Raw genomic sequence first — 23,737 nt, forward strand, 5'->3', positions numbered from 1 at the left:
TTTTGAATGTTGAGTTTTAAGCCAGCATTTTCACTCTCCTCTTCTGCCCTCATCTAGAGGATCTCTAGAGGACCCACTCCAGTAATCTTGACCTGGAGAGTTCCATGAACAGAGGAGCCTGACAGGCTACAGTCCATGGGGTTGCCAAGAGTCAGGCATGACTGGGCAACTATCACTCACAGAGGATCTTTAGTTCCTCTTTCCTTACTGCCATTAGAATGATATTATCTGCATATCTGAGGTTGTTGATATTTTCCCTGCTATCTTGAATCCAGCTTTTGAGTCATCCAGCCTGGCATTTTGCATGATGTACCCTGATTATAAGTTAAGTAAGCAGGATGACACTATACACTTTGTCATACTCCTTTACCAATTTTGAACCAGTCTGTTGTTCCATGTAAGGTTATAACTGTTGCTTCTTTATCCACATACAGGTTTCTTAGGAGACAGGTAAGGTGGTCTGATACTCTCATCTCCTTAAGAATTTTCTATAGTTTGTTGTGATTTACATAGACAATGTAAATTGTCTTTGACAATGGCTTTCACATTGTCAATGAAGCAGGAGTAGATGTTCTTCTGGAATTCCTTTGCTTTCTCTGTGATCCAACGAATGTTGGCAATTTGATCTCTGGTTCTAAACCCAGCTTGTATATCCTGAAGTTCTCAGTTCATGTACTGCTGAAGCCCAACTTGAAGGATTTTGAGTGTAATCTTAATGAGTATGCAAAATGGGCACAATTCTCCTGTGGACATTCTTTGGCATTGCCCTTCTTTGGGACTGGAATGAAAACTGACCTTTTCCAGTCTTATGGCTACTTCTGAGTTTTCCAAATTTGCTGGCATAATGAGTGCAGCACTTTAACAACATTCACTTTTAGTGTTTTAAATAGCTCAGCTGGAATTCTGTCACCTCCACTAGCTTTGTTCCTAGTAATGCTTCTTAAGGCTCACTTGACTTCACACTCCAGAATGTCTGGCTCTAGGTAAGTTACCACACCACTATGGTTATCCTGGTCATTAAGACATTTTTTAAATACAGTTCTTCTGTGTATTCTTGCCACCTCTTAATATCTTCTGCCTCTGTTAGGTCCTTGCCATTTCTGTCCTTTATTGTGCCTATCCTTGCATGAAATATTCCCTTGATCTCTCCAATTTTCTGAAGAGATCTCTAGTTTTTCCCATTCTGTTGTTTTCCTTTGCTTCATTGCATTGTTCATTGAAGAAGGCCTTCTTATCTCTCCTTGCTATTCTCTAGAATTTTGCCTTCAGTTGGATATATCTTTCCCTTTCTCTCTTGCTTTTCACTTCTCTTCTTTCTTCAGGTATTTGTAAAGCCTCCTCAGACTGCCACTTTGACAGCTTGCCTTTTTTTTTTCCTTTCGGATGGTTTTGTTCACTGACTCCTGTATAGTGTTATGAAACTGTCCATAGTTCTTCAAGCACTCCATCTACCAGATCTAATCTCTTGAATCTATTCATCACTTTACTGTATGATCATAAGGGATTTAATTTAGGTCATACTTGAATGGTCTAGTGGTTTTCCCTATTTTCCTCAATTTAAGCCTGAATTTTTCAGTAAGGAGCTGATAATCTGAGCCACAGTCAGCTTCAGGTCTTGTTTTTGCTAACTGTGTAGAGCTTCTCATCTTTGGCTGCAAATAATGTAATCGATCTGATTTTGGTATTGACCATTTGGTGATGTCCATGTGTGGAGCTGTCTCTTGTGTTCTTGGAAAAGGGTGTTTGCTATAACAATGACCAAATGTGTTCTCCTGACAAAACTGTGTAAGCCTTTGCCCTGCTTCATTTTGTGCTTTAAGGCCAAACTTGCCTGTTACTCTAGGCATCTCTTGTTTCCTCCTTTTGTATTCCAGTTCCCTGTGATGAAACAAATGTCTCTTTTTGGTGTTAGTTTTAGAAGGTCTTGTAGGTCTTTATAGAACCGTTCAACTTTAGCTTCTTTGGCATCAGTGGTTGGGGCATAGACTTGGGTTACTGTGATGTTGAATAGTTAGCCTTGGAAATAAACCGAGATCATTCTGTCATTTTTTGAGGTTTTGCTCAGATATTGCATTTCAGACTCATCTGTTGACTATGAGGGCTACTCCATTTTTTTTTTTTTGTAAGGGTTTCCTGCCCACAATAGTAGATATAATAGTATTCTGAATATTAGCTTTGCCCATTCCCCTCCAATTTAGTTCACTGATTCCAAAGATGTTAATAGTCACTCTTGCCATCTCCTTCTTGACCATGTCTACTTTATCTTGATTCATGGATCTAACATTCCAGGTTCCTATGAAGTATTGTTCTTTACAGCATTGAACTTTACTTTCACACCAGACACATCCACAACTGAGCATCATTTCTGCTTTGGCTCTGTCACTTCATCCTTTCTGGAGCTATTAGTAATTGACCTCTGCTCTTTTCATATTAGCTATTTTCTTTTTTTGTCATTTGAATACTCTTATTGTTTTTTTCCCTGTATTTTAAACTTTTTATTTTTATTAGGATGTAGCTGATTAGCAATGTTGTGGTAGTTTCAAGTAAACAGTAAATGGAATCAGACATACATATACATGTATCTGTTCTTCCCCGCTCCCCTCTCCCATCCAGGCTGGCACATAACACTGAGCAGAGTTCCATGTGCTATATAATAGGTCCTTGTTGATTATCTATTTTAAATATAGCAGTGTGTACATGTCCTTCTCAAAGGCAGCCAAATTATCCCTCCCCCACCCCCTGGCAACCGTAATTTCATTTCTACATATCTGTGATTGTCCTTGGCTGTCTGTTCAGATATAAATGAGACACTAATAATAAGGTAGCTTATGCTTATGTAATGATTAAAGTGTGTCAGATATTGTTCTAAGTGCTTCGTCTATTTTAACTTATTTAATCCTTACAAGGACTTTAGGAATTGGTTACCATTATTATTATTCCTATTTGACAGATGAGAAAACTGAGTCATAAAATGATAAATAAGTTGTCCAATTTTACAGTTTGGTAAGTGGCAGAGCTAGAATCTGAATCTAGGCAGCCGAATTCCATATTTCCTTCTTGTAACAGTTACACTTATTTTGTCTCTTAATGAAATAAGGAGCAAATTGAAAATTCCATGTATGTGGGTTGCTGTTCAGTAGCCCAGTCATGTCCGACTCTTTGCGACTCCGTAGACTGCAGCGCACCAGGCCTCCCTGTCTGTCACCATCTCCTGGAGTTTGCTCAAAGTTCATGTTCATTGCATCGATGATACTGTCTAGCCATCTCATCCTCTTGATGCCTTCTCCTTCTGCCTTCAGTCTTTACCAGCATCAGGGACTTTTCCAGTGAGTCATCTGTTTGCTTCAGATGACCAAAATACTGGAACTTCAGCTTCAGCATCAGTCCTTCCAGTGAGTATTCATGGTTGATCTCTCTCAAGATTGACTGGTTTAATCTCCTTTCTGTCCAAGGGACTCTCAGAAGTCTTCTCCAGCTCCACACTTTGACGGCATCAATTCTTCAGCATTCTGCCTTCTTTATGGTCCAGCTTTCACAACCATGGGCTTCCCTGGTGGCTCAGATGGTGAGGAATCCACCTGCAGTGCGGAAGACCTGGGTTCTATCCCTGGGTTAGAAAGATCCCCTGGAGAATGGAACAGCTATGCACTCCAGTATTCTTCCTAGAGAATTCCATGGACAGAGGAGCCTGGCAGTCTACAGTACGTGGGGTTGCAAAGAGTTGTACACAACTGAGTGACTTTCACTTTTCACTCTCACAACCATATGGGACCACTGGGAAGATCATAGCCTTGAGTATACAGACCTTTGTTGGCAGAGTAATGTCTCTGCTTTTCAACACACTGTCTAGGTTTGTCATCACTATTCTGCCAAGAAGCAATTGTTTTCTGATTTCATGGCTGCAGACACTGTCTGCAGTGATTTTGGAGCCCAAGAAGAGGAAATCTGTCATTACGTCCACCTTTTCCCCTTCTATTTGCCATGAAGTTATGGGACCAGATGCCATGATCTTAGGTTTTTTTTTTTTTTAAATATTTAGTCTTAAGCTGGCTCTTTCACTTTCCTCCTTCACCCTCATCAAGAGGCTCTTTAGTCCTCTTTGCTTTCTGCCATTAGAGTGGTATCATCTGCATATCTGAGGTTGTTGATATTTCTCCCGCTTATCTTGATTCCAGCTTGTAATTCATCTAGCCTGGCATTTCTTATGATGTGCTCAGCATGTAGATTACACAAACAGGATGACAGCCGACAGCCCTTTCAAACACCTTTCTTGATGTTGAATCAATCAGTTGTTCCATACAGGGTTCTAACTGTTGCTTCTTGACCCATATATGGGTAGGATTTGTCAAAGTAGTGTTACCTGAGTGAGCTGTATCTTTGTGGAATGTCTGGTGAGGTCCTTTGTCAGGGAGTGATTAGATTCGATCAGAGAAGAATTTTATAATCTACTGTTCAGAAGTTGAAGACCTGTAACTGGCAGTTTGGTTGCTGAGTGGTGAAAGAAGATGGGGAACTGTGTCTCAAAATTTAATACAATTTTGATTTATTCACCTGTCTCTGATCTTCCAGTCTGGAGATTCTTGCTTTTATACTGTCCAAGGATTAAACCTTCAGTCTTCTTCTGTGATGAGGAATTGTTAATTGCCCAGTTGTGCTGATTCTGGGAGGGAATCTTGGGATATATCTGTGATTCTTATGTTGAGTCTCATCTTTACTCGTCTTTCAGTGCTGCCCATTCCTGAGTCTTTTGTGGTTTCCCTGATACAAATGTGACTGATTCTCATTTTCTCCACTGATAGTGTAAGATTCGTCTTCCTTGTACTTGCATTCTGTTTTTTTTTTTTTTCCAGTTTTTTTTCTTTTTACCTACTCTTTGACCTTTGTTTATGTGGAAGCAAACAATCCACTCCTTCCTTGCTATCTCTTAGGAAAAGATTTTAGGAAAAGACTTGAGTATAATCCATGTGCCATTTTAAATTCTCTGCTAAGTCTCTTGAAATAAATTTCAGTTGTCTCCTTTTACCTGAAGGATTTCATGATGCTCCAACTTCTGAAAAATTTATCCCACCTTGGATGATGTTCTTCTTTTGTAAGATCCTTTTATATTTTGTGTTATTTATATTTGCATGCTCTTCTTACACCTTGCCCTCTGGTCTACAGCAGACTGTAACTTCATACCTTGAGTGATCCCTCTGTAGAGTTGCTCAGTAAAAATGTTACATTAAGTGTTGTGCCTGGATAGAGGAGCCTGGTGAGTTAGAGTCCATGGGGTCACAAAGAGTCGCACACCGCTGAGCGACTGACGCATTTTTCTTTTCTAAGTGTTGTGTATATGTTTTTCTTGTGAAATATCAGCAATATTAAATACTGAGGGTAATTTAGGAGAGAATTAATACAATAACGCAAAAAAGAGATTAAATTCTGATATAAAAAAGTCTGAGAATTGTCGTTGCTCAGTCACTAAGTCATGTCCATTGTTAAACCTGGATTTTATGAAATCATTCAACATAAGATAGCTAATCATAACAAAGTGTTCATCTCTCCACTTGCCATGATACGGATATGCCAATTTTTTGGCCAGGCTCATGATCCTATAACTTATATGACAGAAATATTTGGTGTTGCTTTATTATATTTGTTCTTCAGGCAGATAATGTTAAGTGCTGGAACTCTTCTAAAAGGTTAATAAATGCACTGTAGATGAAGAAGTGTTCTAAATGTATTGGAATAACTAAATCCATAAAGAAGCCCACACTTGTAATATTTCCTTTAAAAACTAATTTTTAGTTTTTGTATTTTGTAAAGTTGATTTTGACAAATCAGTGCTGTTAATTTTGCTTCCTCCTGCTCTTTAAAATGTTCAGAAGGGAACAGAAACTATTTCAGAATTTGAAGCTAAATTATTCAGAGAAAGACTGTTACTTTAAAATAATCTTTATTTCTCTAGTACTGTATTTTAAGAAACTCAGGACACATTTGCCTCTTAAAATATATTAATATTTCTTTGAAAATAAAATACTGGAAAACTCATCTGCATTTTAATATGTAATAATTGCTGGGATATGGAAAGCATCTGTGGTCACTAACATCTTCTTTTGTAGAGCTAAATCAGTACTTAAAGAAGCTGATGGTATTTGGTTGATTACCACAGGCAAACAAGCTGGAATGATTCTTAGGCATGGGTATTTGTTCTTGTTTTCAAATTTTCTGGTATCTTAACAAATAACTTATTGGACTGTGTCATATGAAAACACATAGATGTATTACTTTAAAAATTCCATTCTTTTGAAACCAAATTATTTGGGTACAGTGTTTGCAGATGCTAAAAATAGCTTTTAATTGTCTCGTGAGATTTGTGGGACACATGGAAAAGACAGACTTGGTGTTTATAGTTTGACTTGGTTAATTCTCTGTATCCATATCACTCTTCTTTCATAATTTCTTCATGAAAAATGTAAGCACACACAGATTTCTACTCACTTGCATCAGAATTGTGAATTCCATTTCAAACTAACCACCATCAAAAGTTTCTGAAAGTCTGGTTCATATTTTTTAAGTGTATGTGGATGATTTGCTTCATTTTGATTTTTGGAGAAGTACATCTTTTGAAAATTTTTCAACAGATTGTAAAATTGTGGGTAATGGTGACAGTACTGGTATTATATTCTGGTATGTCCATTTTTATAATGTATTGAATATTTCTATCTGTATATTTCTTACAGTGTCATTGCCTACTGAGTTTCTGGGAAAATAAATTTTCTTTGTCTATTAAAATGATCCTGAGATTGCTTTTTACTGTTTACTTTTCTTTGACTGTTTTTGAGTTTTATTTTTCAAGGCATTAGTGTTAATAAATCCCATGGACAGTGGAGCCTGGCAGGCTGTGGCCCCTGGGGTTGCAAAGAGCTGGACATGACTGAGCCTGTGCACAAACAGTAGTAATTTTGGTGACAAGGTAAAGCATGACAGCTGCTTTATCAGAGTAAAATGCCTAAGAAAATACCTTTAGAATTATTGCTTAGCATATATAGTTTAATTTGCTTAGCTGTTTTTGTTCTTTTTTTAGAAGTTGGAGAAGATTTTCTGTAAAGAAGTCCATCTTGTATTATTGAGTCAAAGCTGTAATTAATATTTGAATATGTCCACTTTTGAAAGATAGAAAAGAAAAACCAGTTATTGACCAGAGTGTGACTTCTGTCCACCAATTCACAATTTATTGTAAATTTAGTTTTGTTTGGATATATATCACTTATTACTTGTTTTACCTTTCTAGGTTTTTTAGTTCTTTCATGGTTTGTTCGATGAAAGCATCTCCTTTTTCTTTTTTTTTAAAGCCCAGGCACTCATAGTCTTACCCTTTTATTTTTATAGTATGCATTTAGGACAGAATAAAGCATGTATTATCCCACTGCTTGTCTCACTTACATATTTTAAGGATAAAGAAGAGAGGTATTCTGGATATTTGCTTGTGTTTTTCTTTTCCCTGGTCTCCATGAATACATGACTTGATTTATCTTGATCAGCCTAGTAACTTGCTCCACATTTTTCCAAAAGTGCAAAGCAGTTTCAGCTAAAAATACACATATCAAAATGCTCCAGAAGTTGTGGCCACAGCTCAAAAATGCTGATCAATTTTGAAAATCTAAATCAACCTCGGCCATGAAACCAAGGGAAGAACCTTTGTGGTGTGGGACAGATTTCCAAAAATTCACCACAGTCCTGTTCTTAGCTGGAGTTTGTGCTGATGTTGCCAGACAACTGAGGAATAGATGCAAAAAGCAGGAAGCATTATTGAATTGAGCCCTAGTGCCAATTTGGGAAAAGCAAATTAAAATGTAAAAGAATATTTTTCCACTCCTGGCGTCTCAACACAAAATGGCAAAATACATGGTTGCTGAAAAAGTCACAGAAATTGTTAATATTGCCAGAATGGCTAATTTTGTAAAAAAAAAAAAAAAAAAACTCAGTCTTTTTGTGCTAAAAATGCATATGCATTTAGTTAAATCATTTTCTTAACCCAAATGAAATAGTTCTAATTTACAAATCAAAAAACCAAATCAAAATGTATATACCCTTAAGTGAGAGAAGTGTTTTGACATAAATGACTATGTGTGTGGGCTTGTTTCAATGTCTTCTGTTTTTCAGGTGCACTTAAAGAATGGATGATGATGATTTTGGTGGTTTTGAGGTATGTGCTATTATTTGCCTTATTTTACTTGTGTAATTGTTTTAAATGTATTATTAATCATTGATGTTCGTGATCCTTTCTTGATCATTTTCAATGTAACTCTGGAATAAAAAAATGAAATGCAGAAAAATTAAAATATATTCCCTCTGAAAGTTAAAATTGATTTATTATTATTGAACACTTGATCATACCCATAGGAATGTTTTAAATTGAGGTAATTAAGTGCTACTGGTGGAAGCACTAAAGAAGAGATTTGAGAAATTGTCAGCAGATGGTTCTGTTGGGATACATATCTATTAGGAAATACTTGTGAGATGAGGGGTGAGTGTTGAAGATCTGTGACATATTTTCATGTTTATGCCTGTAATGAGTTGATTTAGTGTATTAAGTACATCGTCTTTTTGTGGCTTACAGAGCTAATTAGTGTGTTTGTGTTGTTAGATTATTCTCTCAGGTTTTAGTGGGATGCTTTGTAAGGAAATTGTTAACTGAAGAAGTCTTGTCTTTTCCTTAATCCTTTTCAGTGTGTGTTCGTTTTATTGAAATATTTTGTAACCCTGTTATTTTTATGGAGCCAGTATAGTCTTGCAGGAAAATCTCTGGATTAGGAGTCAGGATGCCTGAGCTCAAGTCCTGGAACTACCATCAAGTGAGCTCTGTGATTTTTTTTTTTTTAAGAAAGAGTTTTATCTAGTTTGGAACTTGGTGGAAAGGAGATTGTTAAAGATAGTGACTGTAATTGATGACATTACAATAGGAGAAATGAGACATTAGTATATATTCAGTGTTCTGAATGTCATGAAAGAATGGTATGAGTTTATTTTAGGTTAGGATCAGTTTCTCTTTTGTTGCTCTTTAATATCTGTTAATATGGAAATAATTAGAATATGAACTTACCTATTTTCTGCATTTCATCTAAAACTTTCTGTTTAGCACATTGATATGCTTTCTGCATTTGCTCTAGTATTTTGGGTTGTTGGGTGGTTGAATCTTATTATGTTTCTTGATTTATTTTATCGGAGAACTAAGAGTGGATAGTATTCTCTAGAGTAACAGTTATACTTCAATGTATATTCAATGGAACTATTCCTTTGAATATTACACAGGTACAATGCTAATCAACCATTCCAATTTAATTATGGTTGCTGGGATTCTTTCTTTATACATTCTGTTGTAGAAATATGAAAGGTTTCTATCCTTGGATATATAAACTTTTCTGGGAGGAGACATTTGAAGATCAGTTAAATACATTATGATTCTTTACTCCTAGATACTTCAGTGTGTGTTAATATTTCCTAAGAATAAGGATATTCTTTTGCTTAACAACAGTACAGTTATCAATGTCAGTGAATTAAGCATTGATAGAATATTCTGAAATGATTTTTAATACAGTTAAAAAATAATTGTATTCTACTTTTATAAGTATTTTTAAAGCAGAAAAATTGAAAAACAACTAATAGCCAAATGAATAAAAATTGCCACTAGAAAACCTTGTTTTTAATTTGTTTTTTGTCTTTCTTTTTTCTAGGTAAATATATAGTTTTTTACTAGACAAACACTATCTGTATTTTTATGTGAACATATTTTAGATGTTATTAAGATTTTTTTCTAAAACATTTTTAATGGCTCTAGAGAATTCCAGTGTATGAGTAAAAAGATGATTTATTTAATCAGGTTTTTGGTAAATGTTTAGATTGTATCCATTGATTGTCTAGTATAAGTAACCTTTTGGTATACACTCTTTTGGGTAAATTTTTACAATTATAGGTTTAGGATGAATTCTTAGAAATGGAATGGCTAGGTCAGGGAATATGCAGTATTTTTATTTTATTTTATTTTTTTGGCCTTCCCTCATGACTTTTGGGGCTTCCTAGGTGGTAGTATTGGTAAATAATCCACCTGCCAATGCAGAAGACTAAGAGAAGTGGGTTCAGTCCCTGGGTTGGAAGATTTCCTGGAGAAGGGCATGGCAACTCACTCTAGTATTCTTGCCTGGAGAATCCCATGGACAGAGGAGCCTAGCAGGCTACAGTCCATTGGATCACAGAGTCGGACATGACTGAAGTGACTTAGCACATTTTTCATAGTTTGTAGAGAGTAGCTTCTGTATTCAACATCACTTAACTCCTGTGGCAGATTCCCTCAATTGCTTGTCAATTGCCCAATTGACTGTCTTTTTGGCCGACAACTCAATGCAGAATCCAAATTGAAATTCTGGCCCTTTTTTTTCAATAGTAATTTTTCTGTGACCTGAACACTTAAGAGAGAGAAAACTCTGCACTCTTACCCACAAACTCAACATTCAGTAATTGACTGTCTCATAGTTTAAAACTGTTTAAAATGAGAGTTTAATTTAAATGTCAGGTTTAGGAATTTTCTAAATGTTGAATGCTGGTAAGCCCAGCTGGTATATTATTAAAGTGAAAGTGAAAGATGCTCAGTCGTGTCCGACTCTTTGCAACCCCATGGACTATACAGGGAATTCTCCAGGCCAGAATACTGGAGTGGGTAGCCTTTCCCTTCTCCAGGGGATCTTCCCAACCCAGGGATCCAATCCAGGTCTTCTGCATTACAGACGAATACTTTACCAGCTGAGCCACAAGGGAAGCCTGGTATATTATTAAAGCATATGGGTAAATCTTGTTTCTTTAACCTCTTTTTGATCTTGTAATAATTAAATAAAAAGATTTAGTGTCTATATTTTTGAAGAAAAATAATGTATTTTTCTTATATACATAGGTAAATATTGCAGGTTCAGAAATGAAACTGTGAGGATATGTAAAATAAAATTTCATTGACAGGAAATATATCTGAGTAAGGAAGGAAAACTTTACTCAAGGACAGAGCACATGCACTGGGGGCAGTGACTAGTAGTTGGAGGTGGTAGCACTGAAGACTAAAAAACAATTAAGTATTCAGAGGAAATTTGAAAATGTGTAGTGTATTACAGAGAATTATACTTGTAGAATTGGGAGGCTTAATTGCTTAAATAACATTTCTACTTTTCAGATTTTCTAAAATAATTTTGCCTTTGTTTTATAGGCTGCAGAGATTTTTGATGGTGGAAATGGGGAAACCCAAACTACATCTCCTGCCATTCCTTGGGCTGCTTTTCCTGCAGGTACTATAGAGTAACTATGAATGTTTTTCTTATTTTGTCTTTCTTTTGAAAGCACCTTTCTACCTTTGCACTTTGCCTTCTTTAATCTGATAAATGGAATGACCCAAATTTAACCTAGTTTTTTGCATAACTAATTATGAATTGCATAACAAATTCTGAAAATGGTGGCTTGAGGCATGATTCTAAAAATGATACCATCAGCATTGAATGGAATTAAAGTACAATTTGCATTTCCAAATTTGTTTTAGTTTTAGAAAGGTGAAATGCCAAGTAATTTTTTTTAGAGTGTCCAATTCATTAATTAAAGACTTCTTCTTTTTAATATTCTAAAAATTATTTGTTATCCCCCCACAGTATTTAAATTTGGAAGTATTTATATAGAAAAATCACTCAAAAATATTAAGAATTAAGCCATTTAAGAAATGAAATAAAAAAATAAATTCCATTATTGAGAAGTATTTTGTGGAAGACCTAATGTTCAGGATTAATATAATTCATGTCTAAATATTAGTTTGTGTTTTCTTTTTTTTCTGCCAAATTATTGTAAAGTCAGGAGTCGAAGATGAAGATATTCTTTACTGGTCTGTCTCAGATTATTAGAATTATTCATTTTACAAATATTTTTTAGTACCTTTTATGCATGAGACACTATGTGGACATGTCTTTACTTCAAGGAAAGACAAGGCAAGTGTATGTGTGTATGTAATATGAAGCAGATTTGTGATTTTGGAAGAATGATGATTTTGTCATCCATTTCTTTAGCAAATGTTACTTCATGCCTCACATGAATCAAGTATTATCCTTGAAACTGGTTACATATCATCTATCTGGGCTTTGAAGGATGAATTTAATCTCAATAGGCAGAGATAAGAATGGAGAAAGATTTTGAAGGGAGAAAAATGCATGGAATAAAGGTATAAATGTGGAAAAGAGGATGGCACTGTTAGGATGCTCATTCTTGTTTGAGGGGTATAAGTGTTGTTTCCTTTGCCTCAAATTGCTCATCTTTTTCCTACTGCTGCTCTCCCCCACACCCTTAACATAATAGACTCGTGTTTGTTTTATGTATTGTTTTTTACTTTAATATTTCTTTTTCTGGGAAGTTTTCCCAGAGAACCTTCTCCCATCTACATGTACCTGTTTTCTGACTTTCATGTTAGACTGTAAGTTATGTAAGGGTATATCTGTTCTGTTGTTATGTTTTAAATGCTGAACATAGTACCTGGCTTGTACTTGGACCTATAATTAAAGAAAAAAATGAGTGAATGAATGAATAAGTAACTGAATAGATGATTAGACTAGGGTGACAGCAGGAGGGGGTAGGAAGACGAGGTAATATATTTACATAATGGTTGAGGATTTTCAGGGTGCCATTATGTATTTGTTTATTGTGAAAATAGGTAGGGCAACTGCATTCTTCCCATTGTTCAGATGAAATGATAGCTTATGAAAGTTTTGGAGTTTGATACAGATAAATATGTTTAGGAATGAAATCTAGTTTTCTTTCAGGTTCTTATTTCAGTTTATTGTCAGTAGCTCTGTTTTTTGAGAAAAGCATCAGCAGGACTGTCTGATTGCATGTACGGGCGAAGGATGAGTCAGAATTGATTTTTAAGGTTACAAGACTTGATTCTAAAAAGGATGGTATTACCATGAAAAGAAATAGAGAATTTAAAAGAGTTGGTTTGGGACAGTGTGAGGTGTTAATTAATTTGTCTTAGACATGTGTATTTCAAGTACCTAGAGTTCAGGAGAAAGGTGGACTGGAGGTCTTGGTTTGGGAGTTTTCCCACTGATATGACAGTTGAAGTTGTAGGAGATCACAGTGGGAAGCCGCATATAGAAAGAATGGAGTTAAGTAGAGAAATTTGGATGCCCATAGTTAGGGAACAGGAGGAAAAAAAGGGACCTGAGAAGTAAGGAGAGTATAGAATAGTGCAACACAGACCTCAGACATAGAACATTTCAAATGGTTTTGTAAATAAAGAGTGAGTTGGCTTAGTGTGCCTAGAGATTAGTCTGCTGTAGGGCTGGCAGTCAGTTAGAGGATGATTTCCTTACAGCAACTGGGATAATTTGCCTCTGAGACTATCTGTTTTAGCCTTCAATACTGTCAGTGAAAGGAGGTACGTAGGGACATGTATTTTTCTGTAATATTAGCATCATTTACTTAGTGGGATCTTTTAAAATACTGGATTATATGCAGTGCTGATAATGAAATTTAAAAATTGCAGAGTAAATGAAATGCACGTGTTGCTTCTTCACACAGATTATATCTAGGCCCATCCCTCCTTATGGTGAGGCATCTAATTAATGATATGTGTCTATGCACTTCCTTAATCATAGGAGTTGGAGAATGTAAGATGTGAATGAATATGAAATTATGAATCTCCTTTTTTCTTTTTGCCTTTACTTTTAGTAAAACTGTGATGAATATTGCCTCATTTCAGTAAAAGCTATTCAGTGAGAATTGGTATAGAATTTAAAGACTCAAGAGAGTTTTCTATAACAGGTTAACCTGGGGTGTCCTTTAATGCACATTAATGAAGTCTCCTTTATGTACAGTTGGGAAGGTCCCCTGGAGGGGGAAATGACAACCCACTCCAGTATTTTTGTCCCATGGACAGAGGAGCCTGGCAGGCTATAGTCCATGGGGTCGCAAAAAGTCAGACATGACTGAGCGACTAGTGCCATTCTGCTATTCAGTGAGAATTGCCTCAAGCATTTTCCTCTCTCCTTCATAGCCTTACTCTCCAGCTCATCTCCCTGGCTGTTGTTTGAAGCCTACGAATCAAACTGTGATCTACATTATGTTTCTAGATGATGTCTGCTACTGTTTGCCGTTGCTTCTAGTTGTCATACCTGCCTTCATCCCCTGTCTGCTTACTTGAGTCTTATTTTTCTTGTAAAATAAATACAGTTCTCACTGAATTTGTTCCATTTCTCATAATTGCTTTTTGGTCTGAGCTGTATCATTTTTTTTCTGTCTTATTTCCTTGGCCCTTGGCATATACCAATTTGTGCCTTTTAAAATTTATAGATAATAAAAATATAATAAATAATAAATATGGTAAATTTGACATTATATGCATTTAACCACAATTAAAAAAGAACTGACTCATTTGAAAAGACTGATGCTGGGAAAGATTGAAGGCAGGAGGAGAAGGGGATGACAGAGGATGAGATGGTTGGAGGACATCACTGAGTCAATGGACATGAGTTTGAGTAAACTCCAGGAGTTGGTGATGGACAGGGAGGCCTGGCGTGCTGCAGTCCAGGGGATTGCAAAGAGTCAGACACGACTGAGCAGCTGAACTGAACTGAATTAATGATTTATCGGAATATATTTGATCTACAGTGTTGTGTTAGTGTCTGCTGGACAGCACAGCACATCAGTTATACATGTACATGTTGATATATCCACTCTCTTAGATTCTGTTCCCACTGAAGTCGTTGCAGAGTAGTGAATAGAGCTTCCTGTGGTATACAGTAGGTTCTTCTTACTTACCTAGTTTATGTATAGTAGTGCGTATATGTCAATCCCAACTTCCCAATTTGTCCCTTCCCCCACCGTATTAATCAGTTTTGTCTCCAATTTAGTATTTTTAGTTATATTCATATTGTTGTGCAACTAATCTCTAGAACTTTTTCACTTGTAAAACTGAAACTCTTCAGCCATTAAACAATAACTACCCAATTTTCCCTCCCCACAGCCTCTGTGAACTCCCATTCTGCTTTCTATCTCTATGGATTTGACTACTCTGGATATCTCATATAAATAGAATCATCCAGTATTTTCCTTTTTGTGACCAGTTTATTTTACTTTAGCATGATACATTCTCAAGTTTCATCCATGTAGTAACATGCATCAGAATTTCCCGCCTTTCTAAGCCTAAATAATATTCCAGTGTATGTACAGACTGCATTTTGTTTATGTGTTCATTTGTCCATGGACACTTAAGTTGCTTCCTTTGGCTATTGTAGATAATGCTGCCTTAGACACTGGTGTACTAATTTGTACTTTTAAAAATATTAGTTTTTCAATATGACATTCATCTCTGCGTGTCTACTTTAGTCTAAGCTTTGGAGGGCAGGGATTATGTGTTAAAGTGTTTTTGAATCCTAAGTACCTAGTGTAGCATTGTGCCTTGCTAATGTACAGTGCTTGGTAATTGTTTCTTGATAATGAGTAGAGCAGATTTACTTTCAAGTAACTCTTTTTGATTTTTTTAATTCTTTGAGAGTATTTAAATAGCCTGTCAATCACAAGTGAAAGGAAGGCAAACTTAAGTTTTCCTTAAAAATTACAGTAATCTAGAAAAAAACACCTGGAAATCTTAGATAATTATTCAAGGATGGCTAACAAGCTGTTTCGTCTGGAGCTCAGCTAACTTTCCTGGTCATTCCCGGTTTAGACAAATAACCTGGGGATAATGATTAAGAAGAGTAGCCACAGATTCTCAGAAAGTGAACAGCTATTTAGTTGTTTTTTATTCTGATTTTTTTCCCCTGGTCCTACAGTGTGTTGTCAGGTAACAGTAGAGGACAGCAGCAGTTAGGCTAAATTTTAATTCAAAATAGTAGGAGTATAGAAACAATAATAATAGTATCCAGTTCTTTTACCTCCTTTTAAAAATATTATTTTTTCTAACATTTTCCCGAAGAAAAGTCCTTCCAGATTTTGCATATCATAATATACCAGTAAGTTTTTGAATTGGCTTCTTTTTTTTTTAATTGTCTTCTTTTAAGAACTATATTTTTAGAAAAACAATTTTTTTTGGCTGAGAAATCTATTGTTTCAGAATCATTTTTGAGCAATTAACTGTCTTTTGTAAATTTTTATAAGACTAGTAATACTCTGCTTTTTAGAAAAGTAACTTTTCGAAATGAATGTCCATCTTTTGATGTACATATGTTTGTGTTCCTTTATACACATGCAAATGTGTGTTCCTTTATACAAATGCAAATGCACACACGCGCGCACACACACACACACACACACACATGTGTAGACATATACTCCACTTTTACCTTCATTACAAATTATCTTTCCTACCATAGTCTTTTGAAGGAAGGATTCTGTCTTTACTTGACCTTGCAAATTCTAAGAACATTAGACTGTTAGTCTTAGTTTGGCTTTTGTATATTTTTGATTATGTTTTCTGAATTCAGCAGACTCAAAGTTACAGAATCCATGTTTACGTAAGTTAATTATTTAACTTGTTCATTCATTCGCTAATACACTTATTTATCACGTTTGAAAATATACTGTATGTCTGACACAAAGTGCCATGTGCCATGGACCAACTTATGCCACTTTCAGTGATACCATATGAAAAGAGTCATCTCAAATGACGAGATGTTCCATGAAATGTAATGTTAGTACTGGCAAGTGCTTTTATCAATAACTTTAGCTTCAAATCTATGATAGAGGCTGCATGAAAAGTCTATTAAGTCAGAAAGTATCATCATGATGCCATTGTATTCAATGTGGGTGGTGCTGTTTTAGAGGCAGCGCTTTTTTACTTTTAACCGTATAAGTGTAAATTGCATAGAAGGCAAGGTCCAAGGCAAAACCTTGAATACTGTCCTTTCCAATATATTTCCAAGTTCCTTGCAGCACTACACAGACCACATTAGAATGCATTGACCATCAAAGGTAAAAGCACATGGTCCAGATAGATACTTTAATCCAAATTAGCTCCTTCAAAAAAGCTTATATAGGAAGCAACTAAACTGTCTTTCACAAGCCGACCCTTTATAAGGAATAATGGGAGTTGGATCAGCAGATGTTGAACCGAGTAACTTAGATGTGGTTCACTTTGCATCTGGAGCTATTTGCATACAAAGCCAACAGGAAAGTTCAAGCATTTTTCTCAAGACATTGGCAGAAAGAAACCTGGAAGACAGATGCCTTTTTGATTTCATGGTTCAGTTTTTCCGTTCTCCATTCTCCTGGCCAGGAAAACCTAGGACAACAAATCGATCCTTTTATTAATATCCCATTACTCTCCTTGCTAACCCTGTTTTTCCAGTAGAATCTGTGTTACACATCTATAAGAACTCAGAACCTGAGTCCACACATTTTTTGTTTGAGAAAAAGTTGTGATATTTTCCTTCAGTTTAATTTATGGCTTGCACACAGGGATAGTAAATATTAACTGAATTCATTGGTCTGATCTATCTTTGAGGTGAAATTTGAAGGTAACTTACTACATGTTCACATACTGTATTATAGTAGGCAGTATTGGTGATGTTTGAAAACTTTCCATTGCTTCTGCTTTATATCCACATTGGACATTTTTTGCCAGGACATCAACTGGATTTCAATTGTAGTGTAGTAATTTTCTAATATTGTTACACTGGGTGTTTAAATGGAAGGTTGCCAGTTAGCTTCTTTTTGCTACTTGTATTTTTTTCTTACCTCCTAGATTTTTAACTCACCTTTATTTTGTCTGAAGTCAACTTTATAAATGAGGACTAAAATGATTAGCTTCTATAAAGGTATGAATTATTCCTGTACATATATTAGGCCTTATGTGGATTTTCAGTAATTTATGCAACTTTTGTCTTCATTAATGCATATAATAGAGAATATAATAGTGATATTTATTATGACCTTGAAGATTAGGTTTGTAATGTGCTTTAGAATCCATTATCTCTGACACTGAATGAGGAGTTCTGGTTTTTGCCTTTAGCCAACTGTGTAACTTCTCTGAAACTCACTTATTTAATCTATAAATGGAAGGGCTAGATGATATCTAAATGTTCTTCCAGAGTTTGAGCTCTAAGTTTATTTCTAAATTTTTTCTGATTATAGTGTCTGTGATACGAGTAGCCTCCAGTAGCTGAATCATGATACCTCATTTTAACTGTATGGTCCCACTGACACAGTGCTGATCTAATTACACTTAATCTAAAAACATAGCTGTAAACCTAGATCACGGATGTCAATATAAAGAACTATAATACTGAAGAGAAACTTTTCTGTGCATTTTAATTATTATCAGTTATTGTTTAAGCTGATTTATTTTCTGGTATTTTATGATACAGGCTGTATCTCTTCTATCTGATTCTGAGCTTGTTTATTAAAAAGACAGTGGTTTCAGCAAAGGAAACTGTAAGGAAGATGAAAAGACAACTCTCAGAATGGGAGAAATTAATTGCAAATGAAGCAACTGACAGAGGATTCAAAATATAAAAGCAACTCATATAGCTCAATAACAGAAAAACAAACAACCCAATCAAAAAACGGGCAGAAGATGTCAACAGACATTTCTCCAAAGAAGCTATGCAGGTGGCTAATAAACACATGAAAAAATGCTCAAAATTTCTTATTATTAGAGAAAAACAAATCAAAACTGCAATGAGGTGTTACCTCTGGTCAGATTCTCCATCATCAAAAAATCTAAACAATAAATGCTGGTGCAAATGTGGAGAAAACAGTGGTGGGGGGATCCTCTTGTACAGTTGATGGGAATGTTAACTGATATAACCATGATGGAGAGCAGTGTGGGGATTCCTTAAAAAACTAGCAGTGTGATGCAGCAGTCCCAGTGCTGGGCATGTACGCTGTTCCCTGCAGTCGCTCAGTCGTGTCCAACTCTTCGCGACCCCATGGACAGCAGCACCCTGAGAAAACCACAGTTCTGAAAGACTGTACCCTGGTGTTCGCTGCAGTACTGTTTACAATAGCCAGGACATGGAAGCAACCTAGATGTCCATTGACAGATGAAGGGATAAAGAAGTTGTGGTGCATATATACAATGGAGTATTAATCAGCCATAAAAAACCAAATTTGAGTCAGTTCCAGTGAGGTAGATGAACCTCTCGCATGTTATATAGAGTGAAGTAAGTCAGAAAATAAAGAACAAATATTGTATATTAACATACACATGTGGAATCTAAAAAATAGTACTAATCTTCGTGGGGCAGCAGTGAAGACACAGACACAGAGAACAGACTTGTGGACACAGTGGAGTCTGGAGAGGTCAGGACATGTTGAGTGTCCCATTGAAACATACCTACCGTGCGTAGAATTAGCCAGTGCATATTTGCCGTAGTATATGCAGGGGGCTCGGTGTGGTGCCCTGCCATAGCCTGGAGGGGTGGGATGGGGTGGGAGAACGTTCTAGTGGGAGGGGACATATGTATACCTGTGGCTGATTCATGTTGATGAATGGCAGAAACCATCACAATATTGTAAAGCAGTCCAGTTCAGTTCAGTTCAGTCGCTCAGTCGTGTCTGACTCTTTGCGACCCCATGGATTGCAGCACGCCAGGCCTCCCTGTCCATCACCAACACCCGGAGTTTACTCAAACTCATGTCCATTGAGTCGGTAATGCCATCCAACCATCTCATCTTCTGTCGTCCTCTTCTCTTCCTGAATTCAATCTTTCCCAGCATCAGGATCTTTTCCAATGAGTCAGTTCTTCCCATCAGGTGGCCAAATTATTGGAGTTCAGCTTTGGAATCAGTCCTTCCAATAAATATTCAGGATTGATTTCCTTTAGGATGAACTGGTTGGATCTTCTTGAAGTCCAAGGAACTCTCAAGAGTCATGCGGTGTATAAAGCAATTACCTCCAATTAAAAAAAAATGAAGAAAAAGAAGAAAAAATAATGGTTTGATTTTTAGAGTATTATAGAATACATGTAAAAATGTTTTTAATAGAGCTTTGTAGAAATTTTTTCCACATTATTAAAAATGATGAAGGCTTGGTAGTGACTCTTTTCTCTGTAAGATAAAGGTAGTGTTCTGACTCTTGGTGACAATGCTGAATTAGCCAACAGCAATAGCAACCAAAATTTAGGCTCTGTCTGGCTCAGTAACACTAGAAGTCCTTGTCAAATGTTCTTATACGAATATGTACATTTCCTTATAGCTCTCCTTCTACATTACACTCATAGACTCAGAAAGTAAACTTTTATTGTTTGTGACAGATAGGGAGACATACATATATGTGGTACAAAATGCATGAAATAAAAGGGAAATAATGTTAAAGATACACAGTGAGCATTTCTTTTTTGCTAGTCCCCTAGTTCCACGCCCTTGCTATAACTTATTTACACTTTCTTTCGAAACCCTCCAGGTATCTGCCAGGCATATAAAATGTGAATGTATCCTTCTCCTCTCTTGAGATAGGCATAGCATACTGTACATACTGTATGTACATGCTAACACCTCCTGCTTTTTTCCCCACACCAGGAGATTTTGCTACAGGAGTACTTGTTGATCTTCCAGATTCTTGTTAGTAGTTGCATAACACACTTTTGCATGGATGTGGTATTATAGACGTAACCAGTTATTTTACTGTCAGTTTTTTGCAGTTACAAGTAGCCCTGGAGTGAATTTTCTTATATGTATTTTTGCTGAAGCTGTTTTAATTTAGCTGATGATATTATATTGTTCATGTGTCTTAATGGAAATATTAATTAAAATTAACAGATTTCATTTATTAATTTTACTAATATGAGCAGAAGGCAAACATTCTCTTACTCTAAATAATGTCAAATTTTATATTTATGTGGCTATACCTAAGAAAATGTTGGTCACATTGGTTACATAAAATGACCACACTCATGGTAATTTTATGAGTATGTGCTTAGTCGCTTAGTTGTGTCCAACTCTTTGCCACTCCATGGACTGTAGCCTGCCAGTCTCCTCTATCCATGGGATTCTCCAGGCAAGAATACTGGAGTGGGTAGCCATTGCCTTCTCCCGGGGAGCTTTCTGACCCAGAGATCGAAGCCAGGTCTCCTACACTATAGGCGGATTCTTTACCATCTGAGCCACCTGGGGGGTGGCAGTATTTGTTAATGTGTCAAATAATGTTTATTTCAACACTGTTTATAATACCTTAAACTATTCTTGCTTGGGAAATTCTATGGAAAGAGGACCCTGGTGGACTGTAGTGCATGGGGTCACAAACAGTCAGATACAACTTAGTGACATTAAACAACAACAAAGCCAGTTTTCTTTGGAATTCTAAACAGTCACTAAAGTTCCCCTGCAGTGCAGAAGTCACAGGTTGGATCCCTGGTTTGGGAAGATCCCCTGGACAAGGAGATGGAACCCACCCTAGTATTCTTGCATGGGGAATTCCATGAATTTTGGAGCCTGGTGGGCTACAGTCCATGGGGTCTCAAAGAGTCAGACAGGACTTATGACTAAACAAGAACAGGAAACAACCCAAATGTCAATCACAAGGAGAAAGCTTAATATTTGGGGATAAATTTATTTGACAGACAACCACACACCTGGAGAGTTAGCAAACTACCACTGTACATAAAAACAGGAAGGAGTACCCTAAACACAGGCACTGTTTCCGCAGTGTCTTTAAGGGATCAGTCAGAAGTCTCAATTGACAAACTGTTCTGTAATTCACATCCTAGTGCGAAAATCTGAAGTCTACAGTGTCAGCCTCCGTTTGGAGTCCTGGAATTCTTGTTCTTCATGAAGTTGAGGGTTCTGTGTTTTGGCCAGAGAGCTAGGCTCAAGACCGGTTCATAGTGGGCCCCATGTCTGAATCTGCCAAAGGGTGGAAGTCATCATCTTTTTACTCACTCAGGACAGCGTGGGGTAGGGAGTGGGGAGTAGATTTCAGATAAAAGGGAACTGTGGATGAATGGGGTAATATGAGACTAGGAAATACTTCTGGCTTAAATTCTCTGGATGAAGGTCAGAGGCAAAGACCAGACATGAAGCTAACAGAACTGCTTGTGTCTCTCATCCCTTCTATGCCTTTCCCCCTGGGATTCTTGTTTTAGACTCTAAGGCCTACCTCAAGCTGAAAACAATACAGTTTTCTACTGTGGGAAAATTCAAATGGCCAAACTGAAGTTTGAGGGGCCCATGGGATCCTGACACTTGACAGGATGATTGGACCAGCATAGCCAGAGGTTCTGCTGCTGTGCCTGCTCACACCTGACTCGATGTCTTTGGACTGAGGTCATCTCGTGAACACTGTTGCTTCAGTGTTTCTTTGTGCTCACTCAGGTTGAGTTTTCAAGTACTTCTTCCTCTTTTTGAAGGTTGGGTATTTGATCTTCTCAAATAGAGTCTCCAACCCTTTGTGCTGTTCTATAGATGCTGCATTTCTGGGGATCCTCTTTGAGGAGTACAATGATTTCTTGCGATCTTTGATCTTCTAAGATCTTCTGATCTTACTCTATTCCTGTTCCCTCCTTGTGGTTTTATGATCTGTATCCCACCCATCATCAAATACTATAGGTTCTATGTTTAATTAAACTTGGGTATCTTTTCACTTCTCTCTACTTCCCTAGTTGTGTGCGAAGTCGCTTGAGTCATGTCTGACTCTTTGTGACCCTATGGACTATACCCAAAAGGCTCCTCTGCCCATGGGATTCTCCAGGCAAGAATGCTGAAGGGGGTTGCCATGCCCTTCTCCAGGGTCTCTTCCTGACCTAGGGATTGAACCTGGGTTTCCTGCATTGCAGGCAGATTCTTTACTGCTGAGCCACTGGGGAAGCCCATTTTCCTAGTTACTGCCCCAGTTAAAGGTCCCATCATGTCTTTCTGAGATGACTTCAGGAGTTTTTTTTCCCACTCTTAAATCTCTCACCACTTTTAAGTGGCACCCAGAGGTATGGGCTCCAGTGAATACTTGTAAGTAAATCTTGGCTATGTGTGGAATTTGATTTTAAAGTTTAGAAGTGTTTGGGTTTTTTTTTAATCTTTGTGGATTCCTGAATTATTGCTGTTGCTGTTCAGTTTCTAAGTCATGTCTGATCTTTGCAACCCCATAGACTGCAGCACGCCAGGTTTCCCTGTCCTTGACTGTCTCCCTAAGTTTGGTTAGATTCATGTCCATTGAGTTGGTGATGCTATCTAACCATCTCATCCTCTGCCACCCTCTTTCCCTTTTGCCCTCAATCTTTCTGAGTATCAGGGTCTTTTCCAGTGAGTTAGCTCTTTGCATTAGGTGGCCAAAGAATTGGAGTCTCAACTTCAGCAACAGTTCTTCCAATGAATATTCAGGGTTGCTTTCTATCAGGATTGACTGGTTTGATCTCCTGGTAGTCCAAGAGAGTCTCGAATCTCCTCCAGCACCACAATTTGAAGGCATAAATTCTTTGGCACTTAGCCTTCTTTACAGTCCAGCTGTCACATTCATACATGATTACTGGAAAAACCATAGCTTTGACTATATGTTGTTGGCAAAGTGATGTCTTTGCTTCTTAATACATTGTCTAGGTTTGTCATAGCTGTCCTTCCAAGGAACAAGCATCTTTTAATTTCATGGCCGCACTCACCATTCACAGTAATTTTGGAGCCCAGGAAAGGAAAATCTGTCAATGCTTTCACTTTTTCCCCTTCTATTTGCCATGAAGTGATGGAATTGGATGCCATGATCTTAGTTTTTTGAATGTTGAGTTTTAAGCCAGCTTTTTCACTTTTTTTTCAC

The 23,737-nt window shown here is 36.9% G+C and overlaps 1 protein-coding gene across 3 annotated transcripts in view; it reads left to right on the top strand.

Annotated features, from left to right (window-relative positions):
* Positions 1–23,737, top strand: part of CCDC91 (coiled-coil domain containing 91) — a 372,169-nt gene that overhangs the window by 78,048 nt on the left and 270,384 nt on the right. For 2 of the 3 annotated variants that reach the window (XM_070453855.1, XM_070453856.1), the window contains exons 2-3: positions 8,146–8,188; positions 11,231–11,309. In XM_070453855.1, coding sequence (XP_070309956.1) covers positions 8,159–8,188; positions 11,231–11,309 — 109 coding nt within the window. In that variant the 5' untranslated portion in view covers positions 8,146–8,158. Of the gene's footprint in view, positions 1–8,145; positions 8,189–11,230; positions 11,310–23,737 lie in introns of those variants that run through there. The other variant, XM_070453859.1, reaches the window with a different exon arrangement.

Source organism: Odocoileus virginianus, chromosome 23 (assembly GCF_023699985.2).
Source record: "Odocoileus virginianus isolate 20LAN1187 ecotype Illinois chromosome 23, Ovbor_1.2, whole genome shotgun sequence".
In the NCBI taxonomy this organism is placed as follows: domain Eukaryota; kingdom Metazoa; phylum Chordata; class Mammalia; order Artiodactyla; family Cervidae; genus Odocoileus; species Odocoileus virginianus.